This window comes from Ursus maritimus, unplaced genomic scaffold (assembly GCF_017311325.1).
Source record: "Ursus maritimus isolate PB19 unplaced genomic scaffold, ASM1731132v1 scaffold_17, whole genome shotgun sequence".
Taxonomy (NCBI): Eukaryota; Metazoa; Chordata; class Mammalia; order Carnivora; family Ursidae; genus Ursus; species Ursus maritimus.
The window spans coordinates 56,791,772-56,809,819 of record NW_024424119.1 but is presented as its reverse complement, the minus strand read 5'-3'; the positions used below and the strand labels follow the sequence as shown (position 1 = coordinate 56,809,819).

Below are 18,048 nucleotides of genomic sequence, written 5' to 3'. Positions count from 1 at the left end.
CCCGCCCTCATAAAGTCCCTTCCAGCCCCCCTGGCGGGGACACCGTGTCACGGCCCAGCCTTCCTGGGGCGCAGCCGCGGAGGCACCTAGGGGCACTCAGCCGCAAAGGCGCCCCAGGGCCTGGAAGTTGGGGGACTCGACGTTGGGCGGGATCGCGGGGGGCTGCCGGGATCGCGCTCTGCGGGGCAGGGGGTGCGGCTCTGCCCAGGCCGGGTTCCTCCGTGACGGCGGGCGGGCGGAGCAGCGGACCGGGCGGGGGCACCGGACTGGGGACCTAGCCTGCGACCCTAGCCGGGGGCTCACGGGCGGGGCTGGGGGCGAGGTCGAGCCCAGGGGGCGGGGCCAGGAGGGGCGTGGTGGGGCCCGTCTTGCAGGTGTGGGTCCGGGAAAGCCCGCCTCTCCACGGGGTGGGGTCGTCCGCGACCCGGAGATTTCCTCGCTAGCTCTTGCTCGGTCGGGCACTGGGTGTCGGCCCGCGGGAGCCGCCCCAGTCCACCTCCGGGAAGCCGAGGCGAAAGGTCGCAGAGGGGCTGGAGCCCTGGCAGCGCCGAGAGGACGCGAGGAGGTCGCCGTGGGACAGGGGGCCGTGGGACACGGGGCCATGGCAAGGCTGCTGCGGACGCAGACCGGTGAGCGGCGGTCTCCCCCAGCCGCAGGCCGCGACGGGAGGTCGGGAGCTTCCTGGGACCCCGCTGCTGGGAGCCCGCAAGCCGGGCGGGCGCGGCCGCCCCCGGGGTCGACGGTCCGGGTCCCGCGGAGGTCGGGGGCCCTGCGGAAGCCCGGGCGGCCTCGGGGACGGCGCCCGCCCCCTTGCGCCTGCTGCGGCCGCTCCCTGCACTGGGGTGCTCCGGCCTGGGCGAGGGGCAGTGCAGCCAGGGCTGGGGTGCGCAGCCGGCGAGGGGGCGCAGTGGGGGTCGCCCCCCAGCGCCGAGGCCTGGGGCGCAGAACGCGGGAGCCGGAGGGTGCCGGTGGGGGCAGCCGGCCCGTGGCCCTGGTCCGGTTCCACACGGCTACACTGTACTCTACCTTCCAGGACTGCGTGTGTCCCCATCTTGGGGCCAACAAGTGTTTGGGGAGAGGAGGCGTCAAAGGGGAGCGTGAAGTAGGGCAGAGGCGTCACCGAGGTTGGGGAGGAAGGCGCGGCTGGGAGGTGAGCGGGGAGAGTGGAGATTCTCTGGAAAGAGCTGTTGTGGGGGGTGGTGCTCAGGCCCGCTGCCCCCCAAAATACTCCCAATTTGTTCGTGTTTACTGTAAGCCAGGACTCTCCCCTGTCACTGACCCTCAGGAAAGCCGGGTAGTGAGGGTGCTTCTCATTTTACCAGTGGAAAACTGGTTTAGGGAGATCTGGGTCCGGGCCCCCGGGTCACAAGGCAGGAAGGGCCAGAATGGGGTCGGATCCAGGTCTCTTGAGCCGCAGCTCGTGCTTCCTGGTTCCGCTCTCAGCCTCCTTTATGCTCGTGCTTCCTGGTTTCGCTCTCAGCCTCCTTTATAGCAGTTTGTTCCTTTTCTCCTGGGAAAATACATTCACAGCATTGATACAAAAAAACCACACGTGGAGTGCAGAGCTTACTAAATTGTGAGCCATGCAGACGCCTGCGGGGTGAGCGCTGCAGTCAAGGCAAGAACTCCCGTGCTCCCCATGGGCTGTCCCTCAAGACCCGGGTACTTGCTACTTGCTGTGGAAAACAAAGGCAGAAGAAATAGAGAAAAGAAATCAAACTTTCTTCGAACTTACAGTCCGTTGACAAGTCCTTGAGATGGGCAGAGTGACCTTCCTCTGGGAGCTTAGCTGTCCCAATGTTCACATTTGCTAGAGCAGAGGGCAGCCTTAGTTTGCCACTAGCCCGACCCCCAGGATCCTGTAAAAATCCCCTTAGAAACTTCCTTTATCTCCATCCCGCCATGATGTGTGTTAGCGATCATCCCCCGCGCATATGACCCGCTGATAGACATCTATGAAGGGTCTCGCGACTAAGGTTTTACTAGACAGCAGTAAGTGGCCTTTTCCTAACGGCACCTAGCCGGCCCCTCAAGGTCCTGGAAACCTTGCTTCCGAATTCCTTAGAGACTTAGGCTATCCCTAAGGCCCCCCAACTTGAGAGTATGGAATCAGTCACTCCTCATGACCCCAGTGCAGCTCTTTCTGCCATCGGGTCCTACGCCCATGCTTTAAGACCTCTCAAGAAGTCTTTCTTGACCGTTTGCTCCCGAACCCCATTTCACAGCGTAGTGTGCTGTCTTGGTTGACCTCAGGCACAAGGACCAGTGTCCTACCTGCTGTGGGACTCTTGAGGACCAGGGCCTCTGCCGCTGGTCTCCATACCCCTGTGGTTCCAGCGACATCTGGCCCGTGACTGACCCCATGCAAACCTGAAGATTGACTTCAGGTCTTCTGAGAAACCTGGCAAACAGTCCCCGTTCTCAGATTCCCTGCACCCCTTCATCTGTTCATGTATTCATTCAACCAGTATTTTTAAAGATTTGGTGGGCGCCTGGGTGGCTCAGCCATTAAGCGTCTGCCTTCGGCTCAGGGCGTGATCCCGGCGGTGCTGGGAGCCTGCTTCTTCCTCTCCCACTCCTCCTGCTTGTGTTCCCTCCCTCGCTGGCTGTCTCTCTCTGTCAAATAAATAAATAAAATCTTTAAAAAAAATAATAAATAAAGATTTTTAAGTACCAGGAGGCCTGGTGCTGGGAAGAACACCTGCCACAGTGAGCCAGGTGAGGACGTGACCTTGGAGACACGAATGGGGAGCCCCCCAGTGTGTGAAATTCTGGGGGACAGGCATGCCAGGAGAGGACCCAGCTTGGGGGAAGGCACCCCACATTCTCAGCTGGGCATGTTAGGGGTTAGAGGGAGGGCAGAGGGCTGAGGAAAGGAGCCAGTCTGAGAGGCAGGCGGGAAGGTGACCTGGGGGGCCTTGGAGAGGGCCGTCAAGGTGGCAGGTGGTCAGCTGGGTGTGGGGTGACCAGGCTGCTCTGTGGGTGGCTCCCACGAGGTGCTTGACTCCTTCACCTCAGAGCTTGCACCTGGAGGACTGACAGAACCATGTCCGGGAGTTCTGGAAAGTGGCATGGCTCCAGGCTCTGGCTCTCCTCTCCCTCCGGCACGTCTCACGGGAGCACACATGTCACTCAGAATTACAAGCCTAATCTCCACTCAGTCTGGACTGAGCCTGGCTGTGAACACACCTAGTGTTTCTCTTCCTTGAGCTTAGAGGCTGGTGTTCTCCTAATGATGGCTCTTACTAATTTTTTTAAGATTTATCTATTTGAGGGTGGGAGGGCAGAATGAGAGGGAGAGAGAGTCCTCCGGCAGACTCCCTGCTGTGCGCATGGCCTGAGCTGACATCAAGAGTCAGATGCTTAACCTACTGAGTCACCCAGGCGCCCTGTTTGATGACGCTTATTTTTAACAGCTTTATTCGAGTAGCATTTACTTCCCATGACATTCACCTGTGTAACTGCACCCCTCGATCATTTCTAGTCAGTTTACAGAGTTGCATCATAGATCTTGGAATGTTCCCCAGAATTCCCCAGTGCCCATCTGCAGTCCCTTCCTGTTCCAACCCACGCGGGGCAACCACTTACTGTCCCTGTAGCTTTACTTTTTCTGGACTTTTCCTATCAGTGGAGTCTTAGAATATGTGATCTCTTACATCTGACTCCTTTGTCTTTGAATAAATGTTTTCAAGGTTCACCCATGTTGGAGCGTGTTATCCATGTTTATTTCACATTTTCAGAAACTACCCAGCTCTCTCCCAACGTGGCTTTGCCATTTGACGCCCCCACCCGCAGTGTAAGAGGGTTTCCGTTTCTCCACATCCCCCCAACACTTGTTCTAGCCGTGCTTGTGGCTAGAAAGTGGTGTCTCCCCGAGGTTTCGGTTTGCTTCACCCAGTGACTAATGACGCTGAGCACCTTTCCATGGGCTTATTACCCCTGTGAATGTCTTTGGTGGGAGGTCGGTAGAAAATGTTTGCCTTTTAAGAAATTGGAGTATTTGTTTTCTTTGTTGAGTATCAAGAGTTCCTTAATTTGGGACACCTGGTCCTGTTAGACGCACGATTTGCAAATATAGTTTCCTCATTTAGGGCTTGTTGTTGGACTTTCTTCATGATGTTTCTGAAGGCAAAAGTTTTCATTTTGATGAACTGTACGGATTGTTTGTGCTTTTGGTGTCATGTGTGAGAAATCTTTGCTTGTCCTAATGTCACAAAGTTGTAGTCCTGTGTTTTCTCGTAAAAGTTTTCCAGGGGTGCCTGGGCTCTGACTTTGGCTCAGGTCGTGATCTTGGGGTCCTGGGATCAAGCCCCAGGTCGGGCTCCCCGCCCAGCAGGGAGTCTGCTTCTCCCTCTCCCTTCCTCCCACTCATGTGCTCTCTCTCTCTCTCAAATAAATGAATAAATAAAATCTTTTTTAAAAATTTAAAGAAAAATCAAAGTTTTCCAGTTTGTGTTTTTCAAGGCTGCCTGAATCTTACCCAAGCTGTCTCAGTGTTTGGCAAGCAGTTGTTAATAGTGTCCCCTTAAAGTGCTTTTAGTCTCTGTAATATTGGGGTGTTGGTGCCTCCTCTTCCATTCCTGATTTTATAGTCCTTTGTGTCTCCCCCCTCCCCTCTCTCTGTCTCCCCCTCCCATCTCCCCCCTCCTCCCTCTGTCTCCTCCATCTCCCCTCTCTCTGTCTCCCCCTCCCCTCTCTCTGTCTCCCCCCTCCCCTCTCTCTGTCTCCCCCTCCCCTGTCTCCCCCCTCCTCTCTCTGTCTCCTCCATCTCCCCTCTCTGTCTCCCCCTTCCCTCTCTGTCTCCCCCTCCCCTCTGTCTCCCCCTCCCCTCCCTGCTCCCTCTCGTTCTGTGCCCCCCCCATCTAAATTTGGTCAGTCAGCTACAGCTTTGTCAATTTGATTGCTCTTTGTAAAGAACTAGCATTCGGTTTCACTGTTTTTTTCCCATTTCTGTTTTCTTGTAGTTTCTTAGGGTCAAAACTGAAGCACGGAGCTGAGATGTTTTTATTCTAATCCAGGCGTTTACAGCTCTAAGTTTCCCTCCAAACGCGGCTTTGGCTCCGTCCATTAAGTGTTGGCATGTGGTGCTTTCCTTTTCATTCTGCTCAGAAAATACCCCGATGTTCTTCTTTGACCCATCGGTTGTTTGGAGGCATGCCGTTTCGTTGCACGTGGTCGTGGGGTTCCCGAAGTGCCTTGTCGTGGCCCTTCTCATCTGGCTCCCCTGCGGTCAGAGCGCGTGCTTCGTGCGACAGCCTTCAATGCATCGCGGCTTGTTTTGTGACCCAGCACTTGCTGCATCTGGCAGAATGTTTCTGCGCCCCCGAGGAGAGCGTGCATTTTGCTGTTGCCGCGCCGAGTGGGTGCGGGGCTGTCAGACGGTCTAATCGGTTTGTGGTGTTGTCAAGCCTTCCGCTGATGGTGTAATTGTCCCATCCATTATCTGCAGCAAAGTAGGATGTTGAAATCTCCAACTCTAACTGCTGAACTTCTCCCCGCAGTCGTGTCCGTGTTTGCCTCGTGTATTTGGGGGCTAGGCTGCTAGGTGTGTGCACGTCTGCGTTTGTCCTATCTTCTGTGCGGTCCTCTAGTGCTCACTTCAGATTGCAAGGAAAGGGGGTACTCGGTGGAAAGAGGCCCTAGGGAGGCCTGCCTCACTGTGGGATCCGAGGGAACCCCCGGGCAATGTGCTGGGAAGGAGGAACCACCTGCCCTCCTCTCTGTGAGTGGGAGAGAAGCCAGCCTCGGATCAGGTCGTCCAGATGCTGGCGGAATGCTCACACCATCTGCCCGCGGGAGGCAGCCTCCGTCCGAGGGGGGTGATCTGAGTCACACGCAAGGGAAGCAGGCAGGTTGGGAGGAGCAGAGTGGAGTGATCGGGTCCCACTGCTGTTTTCCAGGAAAAACCAAATGCTGTTCTCTTCACACTGTGGCCTTCCTCCTAATAATTCTCGTCTTGGTCCTCTTTGGGTAAGAAACGTGTGCCACCATCTAGCCCTTCCAAGCAGCAACAGCAGCCAGCAGAGCTGTCCCCCACCCCAGCACCCCCACAGTCATGACAGGACTGAGGAGCTGTCCCTCCACACACACTCTCCCATTGAACCCCACCATGTGAGTGAGCTGCTGTCTTCCCCACTTCACAAATGGGGAACCATGTGGCTGGGGAGTGGGGAAGGCTAGCGGGGGAGCTGTGCTGTTAGCTTTCAGAGAGAGAAGATTCTAGAACTCTGGAGTACACACCCGTGGTTGCTCTCCTGGGGGTTGGGGACACTGCCAGGGTTTGCTCCCTGTGGCCATCCCGGCTGTGATGTCCTCGCACGGGGTCCCATCTGGCTGCTGCAGGAACTTAGATGGAAGGACTGTCCTCGTCTCCACAGATGGAATGTGTCACCTGTGCTTTGGGGACAATGGCTCCGGGCCCCACCCAAGCCCCTACAGCTGCGCCAGGGAGCTCTGGCCTCCCCATCGGGGTCTCCGTCTCCTGCTTTTCACGGGGATGGCTGGAGAGCCCTCCCAGGTCCACCCTCCTCAACAGTGACCTTCAGTACGTCTTTCCCCAGCACTGGTTTCCCGAGCCTGAGGAGCGTGATGCAGGGGATCAGGAAAGCAGGGGCAGAGTAAGTAGGGTGGGGGCAGGGTCACAATGCCTGACAGCCTCGGGGACTGGCTGTGTGCTGGGGGCAGAGGGCGCTGCTCAGGGGCTCATGCCGCACCTGGGCGGGTGCGTCGGTCATCTGGGGCCTCATTCTCTGCAAATTCCCATCACGCTGTGTTTTTTCCAGGCTGCTTTACCCCCAGCCCAAGGTGCTAACACCCTCGTGAGTAAATTTACTGACATTTTCCCCTTCCCCCTCTCCCCTCCGTTCCCTTTCCTTCCCCCCCTTCCCCTCCCTTGGCCCAACTAAGGGGAATTTGACTAGACACTGAAGGGCAGGTTCATTGCAAACTCAGCGAGCACAGGTTTTGCCAGATTCTTTTCCTCTCTCTGTTTCTGAGATCTGGATTTGGAGCCCACAGATTATTCTCTGTCCTTCTCTCCCTCTGTGTCTTGCATTTCCTCCTTTCTGTCCCTTGCCCACCAAAGAATGTGTGAGGACCCCTCGTCCAGCTGGGGAATCCCAGCTCCCACTCCGAGCAAGGTCCAGCAAGGTCCAGGTTTGCTTAGAGCTGGAAGTGATTTGCACAAGTTTGAGTCTGGATTTGCATCTCATTGGTTTCTCGCAAGTGTGAAGTCCCTCTGGAAGGAGGGTGCGCCCTGTGGATCACTGAAGGGGTGGAGGCAGGGGAGGGGGAGGTCCCGGGTGGGGGTGGTGAGCACCAGGGCCCTTGGTGTGTTCACCCTCCTGCCAGCTCACATGTCGCCGTGTGGCTCTCTTGCGGTGCAGTAGGAACGATGTCCTTGTCCTGACCCCTTGGCTAGCCCCCATCGTCTGGGAAGGGACCTTCAACACTGACATCCTGAACGAGCAGTTCCGGCTCCGGAACACCACCATCGGACTAACAGTGTTTGCTATCAGAAAGTAAGTAGATAAGAGGACGGAGGGTGGGGACCGGGAGGCAGGAGAGACAGAGGACATCAAGGGGCGTGTGTGTGTGTCTGTGCTCAGCACAGAGTGGGTGGGGACCCCCGTCCTGGGGATTACTGTGAAAGTGCATGCATCCCGCAGTCTTACTGGGCTCTCGTGGGTGCAGTGAGGGGGACACCACCGGGCTCCCTCCCAGGAGGCTGCATGTCACTGAGGATGACAGCTCCCGCCTGCTGCCACTCCCCTCGGGCAGACACAGCCCTGATCCCAGGCTGCTCTCCTGCTAAGTCAAGGGGCAGAGCACCCCAGCATACAGGCTACCGGGGAGCCCTCCTCCAACCAGAGAAGTGGAAGGGGGCGGACACGTGTGCGGTGCGTACTGGTAGCCAGGCAGTGCCTGCAGGGCTGGCTCCTCCTGTGTGTCCCTGATAGGATGAGGCTCCTGAGGGGGACAGCCAGGTCAGGCACAGCTCTCCGTGCCAGACCCCAGACCCCTGACAGGGAGCTGACCAGTGAGGCCTGGGACAGGGTGACCCATGAGCGTGCTGGGCACAGCTGCAGGCAAGTGGCCCGGCCCCTCAGAGCCTCTGGCAGGTGGGGCTGGTGACAGCACTGGCTCTCAGGACTGCCATGGGGGGGGATGGGGGGATGAAAGCCTGGGGGTGCAGGGCCTGCGGCAGGCGAATCCTATTCCTCCACGAGCGCCCCGAGGCTGCCACCCGGATCGCCGAGGCTCGTGAGCCTTTTCTCAGGCCACACCGAGAGAGGACACCTCGGCCCTGTCGGGACTAAAAAGGCCATTGGGTCATCTCAGCCCTCCTCCAGCCTCCGGACACAAGGAACTGAAGTTCACCTACAGGACGCTCACGGCTCCAGGGTCCAAGGCCAGCGCTAGGTGTTTGTGTCACAACACTCCCACTGCTGCGTGAGTGCGGGCTGTCCTCGTGTCTCCCCTCTGGGCTCAGCGAGCCTGGTGCCTGGCGCAGGGCAGGTGCTGAGCTTCATGAAGGAGCCCCGGCCCGTGGCATCCTCGGAGGGCAGACTCAGAGTCCAGCTGGGCTCCACTCACTGGCTGGGCCTGGACTTGCCCTGCTGGGAGCCTGGCTCGGAGCCTCGCGGGTGTGTGGCACTGTCCCCCTATTTCAAGGCAGTGCCCGCCTTCCCCGTGTGGGCCATTGACTAACCTGCCAGGGAGGGGGCAGGTGGGGGGTAGCCTCAATGCCTGCGAGAAAAGCCAGTCTCAGAGGGGCTCACCACACTTACTGACGACAGGGCCCAGCAATGTCAGGGGGTTGGACAGGACTTCCCACTTCTTGGGACCAGGGAGATGTAGACCTGGACCCCGAAGCTTACCCCCTTGGATTCACGGCTGAGGCCTGAGCAAACACCCTCTTCTTCCAGGGGTCCTCATGCCCCTTCCCTGCCCCCGGGCTGGACCTGATTCCTGAGCTGGGGGAGTTCAAGGTGACCCCTCCGAGGAATACCTCTGAGGTTGACTGAGGACCTTGTTGGCAAGAGGCCCAGTAGCCTTTGAAGGGGGACCCTCCCGGAGGGGGGGGGAGACAGCTGTGTGGGGACCAGCGACAGCCCACTCAAAGCAAGTGGAGCAGGCGGCCAGCCCTGCTGCTTCTACCCAGTCTGTAGGGCATAGAAACAAGGGTTCTGCCCCAAGGTGCTGTGCTGCTGGCAGGTGGGGACAGGACCTGCAGGGGGGCTGCCAGGGGAGGGCACCCACAGGGTTTGCCCAGAAGCTCAGCACAGGGGCAGTGTTCCTGGCCCCAGCATGCTGACTGTGGGGCTGCCAGGGTTTCCAGCCTCCGAAGCCTCAGGCTCGCCGATGGTCGATGGGGTGCCGACGGCCCCCATCTCTGGGAGCAGAAGGGAGGGAGGGCCCTCCGCTGACTCGCTCAGGGTAGGCCAGGAGGGTGGCTGTGGCTTAAAGCAGCCCAGGGCCTGCCCCCGAGAAGAAGGTGCACCCGTCCACAGCTCCCAGCTCTGGGGTCCTGCCGCCAGCCCTGGCAGTGACCCTCCTCCCACCCTGTCCCGTCCCTGTAGGTACGTGGTCTTCCTGGAGCTGTTCCTGCAGACGGCGGAGAAGCACTTCATGGTGGGACACAGGGTCACCTACTACGTCTTCACCGACCGGCCGGCTGCGGTGCCCCGCGTACCGCTGGGCGAGGGCCGGAGGGTGGTGGTCCTCGAGGTCCTGGGCGGCCCCCGCTGGCAGGACGTGTCCATGCAGCGCATGGTGGTGATCAGCCGCTTCTGCAAGCAGCGCTTCCTGCGCGAGGTGGACTACCTCGTGTGCGCCGACGTGGACATGAAGTTCCGCGACCACGTGGGCGTGGAGATCCTGTCCCCCCTCTTCGGCACCCTGCACCCCAGTTTCTATGGGGCGGCCCGCAAGGACTTCACCTACGAGCGCCGGCCGCGGTCCCAGGCGCACATCCCCAGGGACCAGGGCGACTTTTACTATATGGGGGCCCTTTTTGGGGGGTCGGTGGCAGAGGTTCACCGACTGACCTCAGCCTGTCACCAGGCGATGGCGATCGACCAGGCCAACGGGATCGAGGCCGTGTGGCACGACGAGAGCCACCTGAACAGGTACCTGCTGGACCACAAGCCCACCAAGGTGCTGTCCCCGGAGTACCTGTGGGACCAGCAGCTGCTGGGCTGGCCCCGGGTCATGAAGAAGTTGAGATTTGTGGCTGTGCCCAAGAATCACCAGGACATCCGGGCCACATGAGGGGCCGCCCCACTCCATCAGGGGTGCCGCCCTAAGCGGAGTCCTGGGAGCAGGTTCCTTCTTCTTCTGTCCCCTGGAGGGAGACTGTGGAGCCCATCACTGCCGGCGCAGCCACGTCCAAGGCCCCACCCCCTCCGTGCACAGGAAGCCTGCCTGGGGCCCCACGTTCCTCTCTCTGTGGTCGGTGCTCCTTGATCACTTCTGGGTCGTTTGCAGCTGCGACCGGTTCCAGTCTCTGGTTTTACGTCAGATGTTTTTCTGTGCCAATGCTGAGCAAACATTTTTATTATTAATTTTTTTAAGATTGATTTACTTACTTGACAGAGAGAGAGAGAGCACAAGCAGGGGTTCGGGAGAGGGAGAAGCAGGCTCCCCGCTGAGCAGGGAGCCGGAGGTGGGACTTAATCCCAGGACCCTGGGATCACGACCTCAGTGGAAGGCAGGCGCTTCACCGACCGAGCCCCCCAGGTGCCCCTGCCTTGCTTTTAAATGGCTGTTTCTGTGCTGGGGTTTGTGAGATGTGGACACTCGCTCACCTGGATGAGTGTCCTGTTGGGGTCCCTCAGTGCCCACCGGTGGGTTTGAACCTGTGCCCTCTGTCTGAACATCTGCCTGCACCACGTCTGAGCAAACATTCACCGAGTGCCTGCCGTGAGCTCAGTCTCCCAGCGAGGGGCAGAGCGTGAGAGCCAGAACTAAGACACACAGTCCCTGTTCCCGGCCCTCCTGGGACTCGCGATGGCCCCGTCCTCCTGACTCACTACCTTCCTTGTTGTTGCAAGGAAACAGACATGCAATGGATAGTGTTCAACACGTTGACGTGTGCGGTTCAGTGGCAGTAAGTACATCACTGCTCTGCACCTGCCGCCTCCGTCCGTCGCTTCTTCATCCTCCCACACTGAACCTCCGCCCACGAGACACTAACCCCCATTCCCCCTCCCCAGCCCCAACACCCACCAGCTCCTTCCACCTCTAAGAGTCAGAGTGCTCTCGGTCCCACAAGTGGGGTCCTCCAGTATCGGTCCTTTAGGGACTGGCTTACTTTCGTAGCACGGTGGCCTCAAGGCCCCATGAGCCTGGGCCTGACCCACTTTTCCCCCAAAGGAGTGGCTCAGCCCACCCTCTCCTGTGTAAGCCGAGCCTCCTCAGTCCCCTCTGCACCCCTCATCTTCCTCCTCAGCCTGAAGGGCCCCTGGGCCCTGTCCCTAGGGCCTCATTGACCCTAGCCAATCTTCAGCTTTAAATACCTGTTCAGGGGCACCTGGGTGGCTCAGTCGTTGAGCGTCTGAGGGCATGATCCCAGAGTCCTGGGATTGAGCCCCACATCGGGCTCCCTGCTCCGCTGTGAGCCTGCTTCTTCCTCTCCCACTCCCCCTGCTTGTGTTCCCTCTCTCGCTGGCTGTCTCTTTCTCTGCCAAATGAATGGGTGGAATCTTTAAAATAAATAAATAAATAAAGAAATAAATAAATAAATAAATAAATAACTGTTCGATCCAGGTGTTGACACACCCCCGGGGCCTCGGGCCTCACCTATCCCATCTGTCCGCGTCAGGTGCCTGCTCTCCCCGCCAGCTGGCCACATGCTCCCCCCACAGGTGTCCCCATCTCAGGAGAGGGAAACACCAAGTCCAGACCTTTGGAGTCCTCTGTGACTTCTTGCTTTCCCCAAGCTCTCCCGGTAGTGAGGTGGCTGCCGGAGGGCATTCGGTGTCCCAAACATTTAAGGGCACATGTGAGTCTCTGCTGCCCAGAGCGATAGATAACAGTTGGGGCAAGTAGAAGCCAAGCAGAATCCCTAGAATTAGGGCTGAGGGATGAGGAGCGTCAGGGAAGAAGGGCCTGGAAGCTCTGACCTATTCCGGAGCTTGCACGGGCTGGGTGCAGGCTCAGGGCCCACCTGAGAGGGCCCTAGGCTCTCCCCTCGGGTGATTGTCAGAGTCTGCGGGTAGGAAGTGAAGGCCAAGGCAGAGCCCTACCGGGCCTGGCTGGTGCCGAAGGCGGATCGTGACCCACGCGCACCCAGAGCCCTCCCCCCATCTGCAAAGCTGGAAGTCGTTTTCTTCGGGGGTGGTTTCCGGATGTTGAAGGAAATCTCACCCAATCGACAGATTGTATCCCCAGAGCAGGCACTTCCGGGGCCACGACAAGGAATACAGATTTGACAGAATGAGTTCCGAAAAGTCACTCGCCAACAGCAGAAGTGCAGTGAGAGGAGCAGCAGTGAGCCCTGGGGAGGGGAGAACTGGTGCTGGACTTGCTCCGTTACTCTGTTCACAGTGTCCCGAATCCAAGGCAGAGGGACTCGTGGCGGTGACACAGGAAGGGAATCTATTTCAGCGCGGCCGATGCGGGCACGCAGAGGCCTGGCATGATCTCCAGGTGCTGAAAACACAGCTGGGTTTTCATGTGCGGGAAATCTAGGACAAGGGTCGGGGGGTTGTTCCGGGGGGCAGTAAGGTTCCGGTCCCTCATTGTCTTGGGGTATTGCGTGAGGGGTCATTGCGTGAGGGGTCATTTAGGTGCCCGCTGGGTCTTTCACTTGAGCGAACAGAGGAGCCGGCAGGAAGGACGTCCTCAGTTAGGAAGTACAGACGGAGGTCAGAGCGGAGGCGGTTAAAGGCCTCTTCCACTCAGAGCGGGAGCTCCGAGCCTCTGCTACGCACCTCGCCCTGCTCCTCGCTTCCATCGGCCCCACCCTGATTTCTGTCCTTTTAATGACCCGGGGATCTAGTGAGAAACGTGTTCTGTGTCGCGGTGGCACAGCGTCGGGAATGTACTCCTTGCTCATGACGTGTTCAACTGAAAACGATTACTTTTATTTAAAATAAATAATAAACAGCATACAGAACATGGAAAGATAATATAACAGTTAAAATAAACCAGAGAGAAAGAACATAGGGGGAGGGGATGAAACATGGTGGGGCGTCAGGGGCCGGTGTTGGAACTAAGGGTGATTGTACAAGGAGCTCTCCCCGCAGGGCTGTGGGCTCTGGATGTGGCTCTGGGAGCAGGAGTAGGGGCAGGGGTGGGGCTAGGGGCAGGTACAGGAGCAGGGACAGATGCAAGAGCAGGGACAGGGGCAGGATCCAGGGCAGGAGCTGGGTCAGGGGCAAGAACAGGAGCACAGGCAGGGGAAGGGGCAGCAGCTCTGGCAGGGGCAGGGGAAGGGGCAGCGGCTCTGGCAGGGGCAGGGGCAAGAGCAGAGGCAAAGTGGGTCAGGAGCAGGCAGGCAGGATCCAAGGGGCAGGAGCAAGGGCAGGAGCTGGGTCAGGAGCAAGAACAGGACACGGGCAGGGGCGAAGGAGGTAGCAGGGGCAGGAACAGGAGCACAAGCAGGGGCAGGGGAAGGGGCAGTGGCTCTGGCAGGGGAAGGGGCAGTGCCTCTGGCAGGGGGAGGGGAAGGAGCAGGAGTAGGGTCAAGAGCAAGAACAGAAGCACAGGCAGGGGCAGGGGAAGGGGCAGTGGCTCTGGCAGGGCCAGGGGAAGGGGAAGGGGCAGCGTTCTGCAGGGAGGGGAAGGGGTAGGGGTAGGAGCAGGGGCATGAGTTGGGTCAGGAGCAAGATGACAAGGCACAGGGGCAGGGGCAGGGGAAGGGGCAGCAGCTCTGGCAGGGGCAGGGCAAGGGGCAGGAGCAAGGGCAGGAGCTGGGTCAGGAGCAAGAACAAAAGCACAGGCAGGGGCAGGGGAAGGGGCAGCAGCTCTGGCAGGGGAGGGGAAGGGGCAGGGCTCTGGCAGGGGCAGGGGAAGGGGCAGCGGCTCTGGCAGGGGCAGGGGCAAGAGCAGAGGCAGAAGTAGGGTCAGGAGCACAGGCAGGGGCAGGTCAAGGGGCAGGAGCAAGGGCGGAGCTGGGTCAGGAGCAGACAGGAACACGGCAGGCGAGAGGAGGGGGCAGGAACAGGGAGCACAAGCAGGGCGGGAAGGGGCACGGCTCTGGCAGAGGCGGCTCGGCAGGAGGAAGGATGGAGTAGGTCAAGAGCAGGGAACAAAGCACAGGAGGGCGGGGGAAGGGCAGCTCGGCAGGGGCAGGGGGAAAGGCAGAGAGGGCAGGAGCTGGGTCAGAGCAGGACAAGAGCACAAGCAGGGGCCGGAGTAGAGAGGCAGAGCAGTGCCGAGCGCAGGGGCAGGCTCTCCGTGGGCGGATTCTCCAGCAGGCTCCTCCTGGACGGCTTCAGGCTCTCCGTGGGCAGGTGCCAGGTCACCCGCTGGCTCCTGGTCTCCTGCTGAAGTCGCTGCAGGCACCACCCCTCCCTCTGCAGCTGCCCATGAATTTGGAGCCGGCTCTATTTCCTCAGATGGTGGAGCAGCTGTGAGAGAAAAGCTTACCCTCGTGCCTGCCTCTCCCTGTGCCTCTGCAGAGACAGAGCCCTGCCCAGGGACGCCCAGAGCAGCCGCAGCCAGGAAGGAACCCTCCCCAGGACGTCTCCCCGACTGCCGTCCACGCGCTGGGTGCTCTGAGCCCAGTCCTTGCTCCTGGCCCCACACCAGCCTCCTGGGGCTCCTCCCTGTGGGGCCAGCACTGACCCATCCCCGCACACCACACGCACCCAGCCCCAGCCTTCTCACCCTCGGGCTCATGGGCCACAGTCCAATGGAGGACCACCAGGGACAGTGGCCTGGGCGGGGTCAGTGGCCTTCCCTGGTGGTCCCCAACACCTGCACTGGAGAGCTTTCTGAACTGCTTCCTGAGAGGGAGATGGAGGGAGTGTCAACAACCTCTCAGTCTCATCCATGGTCTTCTGCAAAGACAGGGACCGTGCCTTGGCCCGGGGGGCATCACAGCCCTGCCCGGCCATTCCCACGTCCTCCTGCCCAGTCCCCCTGCTGCTCCCAGATCAGACGCAGACCTGTGTGTGCACAGCCCTGCACCCGGGACAGTGACCCATCCCTGCAGGGCTCGGGATAAACATTGGGGAGAAGGGCACAGCCCACCACACCCCAACCCACCCAGCCAGCCTTGACCTTGAGCATGACCCACCCACCAGGCATCTGACCCCTCATCAGCCTGCTCCTGTTTGGGGTGGCCCCACCTGCATGACCCCTCTTACACACACACACACACACACACACACACACACACACACACACACAGAGGGAGGGGACCTGGGGCTGCACAGTCGGATCAGAACATGTGGGGCTGGGCTGGACGGCTCTGGGCCTCCTGGTGTCACCTTTCGGTCCTTCCTGCCAAATGGCCAGAGGCGTCGGGGAGCCCTGACGCCACATCCCCAGCGAGAGGAAGTGTTTGCAGGGCGTGCTTTCCTCAGCCTGCAGCCTCGGCTTGGGGATGCAACACACAACATGTTCTTCGTTCAGGATCTCCAACGAAATGAGCTGGGCAGGGGCTGGCTCTAGAATGTGGGTGCCTGGTTGAGGTTCCAAATTCTGTTGGGCTCTGTTGTCAGGAAGTGAGGTCACCACCTCCTGGGGTCCCCTTACCCGACTTCCTCCTGACACAAGAGCCCCCCGAGGGCCCCCTCCCAGCTGCTCAATGCTCCTCCCCCATGGCCCGTCCATACAGTGACACCCACACAGCCCACCCACAGCCCCCACAAGGCCTGGGTGCAGCCGGTGTCCCCGCTGTGAGGGCGCAGAGCTGGGTTCAGACCGGGCTCCTGCTCATGCCAAGGCTGTGACCCTGGACAGACCTGTGCCTCTCAGGGCCTCCCAGGCTCCCCATCTGCACAGTGGGGTGTTCTGGCTTCTACTTCTAGGGACACCATCAGGGGTAGGACCTCTACATACATTCGTCCACTGCTATCACAGGAGGCTGGGCGCACACACTTGGCAATGCGAGGGGATGAGCCAGGGGCTGGGCGGGGCTTGGAACACAAGCTCCAGAGGCTGGGTCTGCTCTGGGGGTCCCAAACAAAGCCACCCTCTCCTGCCTGTGTCCCAGCCCCGTGGGAAGGTCGCAATGAACGGATTCTGACCTTGTCCTCTCACGACACAGACTTCAGGGGCTCCCATTAGATTTAGGCTCAGGTCCCACGGCCTCGTCTGCGCCCATGTGCTGGGCAGTCTCCACAGTGGTTCCCGGGCATTCCCGAATCCTGGTCACACATCCCTGGGGAGTCCCCTCCCTTCCGTGGGGACGGCCTGTGTGACTGGGCTCTCAGGAAGAGAATGGGGCAGAACGATGGGACGTCATTTCCAAGCAGCTGGAGGAAAGTCTGTGACTTCTCCTGGTTCCCTCTCTCCTGTGTTCATTCTCTGTCTCTGTCTCTGTGTTTCTGTCTGTCTGTGTGTCTGTCTTTGATCCCGTGCTTTGGAGAAGCAAGATGGGTGTGAAACTCTAGAGACTACAGTCAAAGAACCTACAGAGGGTCCAGGCTGACAGAAAAGTCCTGAGACCCCCATTCGGACCCGAATCCTGCCAATACCACGTGAATGGTCTTGGAACAGACCCTGCCCCAGTGGAGCCTGAGTGGAGGCTGAGGCCCCGGCCTCCTGGGTGACCTGGAGGCAGAGGCTCCGTACTGAGCTGGCCCAGGATTCTGGCACAGAACTGTGAGATGGTCCAAGGAAGGCCAGTGTGTCCCAGGGCCCAGATAGCTAGTAGCACAGCCTTCCAGGCTGGGGTCGGGCCCTGCCCCCCTCCCTTCAGAGCGCTCCCCAGCTCTCTCTCAGCTCCTCTCTGGCCACATGCTCTCTGCCTCCGAGTCTCTGCAGCTTGGCCCTGCCCTGCAGCCACTGCTAGCAGACGTGTGCAGGACTGGCTCCTGCTGTCCTTCTGCTCCCAGCATCGCGCTCACCCCGGAGGCCAGTGAGACCAAGAGGGCCAGCCAGGTGTGTCATGGCCAGGTGTGCCAGCGGATCTGCACACAGCATGTGTATCATGACTCCGTCCTGCGGCACCCACGCATGAGGCCCTGGCTCCTCACCTACCGGTCCCCCATGTTTCCACCCCCCCACCTCCAACTGCTCTGTGGCTCCAAAGTCTGCTGAGCCCACAACCATGCCCACCGCGGGTGGCAAGGCTTAGGGTGCAAGGCCAGGTGGGTTGGACATCTGGGGACGCAGAGGTCACTGAATACCCCCCCCACCCAGCTGGCCTGGAATGCAGACTCCCTCCCAGGGTCCAGCTAAGTGCATGGCTGGGCCAAGGGACCTGGAGGCAGCAATGGAGGCTGACTCAGGGCAGGGCGAAGATCGGTCCGCCCCTTCCCCCTCTCCTCTTCTCATTCTGCCTGTCTTCCTGGCAGGACCATGGACAGAGGTCCAGCCTGCCCCTGGCTGCAGCCCTGGCTGGAGTCGGAGGGGCGGGAAGGAGGCCAGAGAGGTGTCCACCACCGGAAAGCCCAAGTGTGAGGGTGTTGTTACTGTGATGAGGGACCCCTTGGGTATTCAGGGATTTCAGGCCTTTTTAGACACGAGCAGGGGCCCCAGGACTGAGCCCCTGCCCCATCCTGCCCCCCCAACAAGGCCCTGCATCCTCCCCAGCCCAGTCCTTGTCTGCAGCCAGTCCTCCCTCCAGCCCCAGGAAATCCAGCTGCTCGGGGGCTGCAAAATCATTACAAGCTGGAGCCCGAGCAGCCCTACGGGGCCTGGTTCCGGGTCCTAGAGCCTCACGGTGAGGAGAGGTGAGGCTGGGCAGGAGCGGGGAGAGGGCAGAGTGGACTCTCCCTGGGGGCCATGGCTCCCTGGGCAGCACAGACCCTGTTGTGTGCTGGCCCCTAGAGCACCCAGATTCCAGCACCCGGGCAGGCTCCGGGAGGGAGACCAGAGTGTGGCTCCTGCTAGCTCAGACGTGTCGCTCTGTCCTGTAGCCTGTCCCGC

At 60.0% G+C, this 18,048-nt stretch overlaps 1 protein-coding gene across 6 annotated transcripts; it reads left to right on the top strand.

The window, feature by feature from the left end:
• The first annotated feature begins 393 nt into the window (after positions 1-393).
• On the top strand, positions 394-10,620 carry LOC103670246 (histo-blood group ABO system transferase). 6 transcript variants are annotated; one of them, XM_040632132.1, is made up of 7 exons: positions 394-629; positions 5,901-5,970; positions 6,378-6,617; positions 6,783-6,818; positions 7,386-7,520; positions 9,582-10,178; positions 10,210-10,620. In XM_040632132.1, the coding sequence occupies exons 1-7, from the start codon at positions 602-604 to the stop codon at positions 10,214-10,216; spliced, it is 1,113 nt and encodes a 370-aa protein (XP_040488066.1). In that variant the 5' UTR covers positions 394-601; the 3' UTR covers positions 10,217-10,620. The 6 variants fall into 6 exon arrangements, with proteins under 6 accessions (XP_040488066.1, XP_040488069.1, XP_040488068.1 ...); XM_040632135.1 differs by adding an exon at positions 1,034-1,150 and having other exon boundaries at positions 6,561-6,617; positions 9,582-10,620; XM_040632134.1 differs by having other exon boundaries at positions 6,561-6,617; positions 9,582-10,620.
• Positions 10,621-18,048: the final 7,428 nt, after the last annotated feature.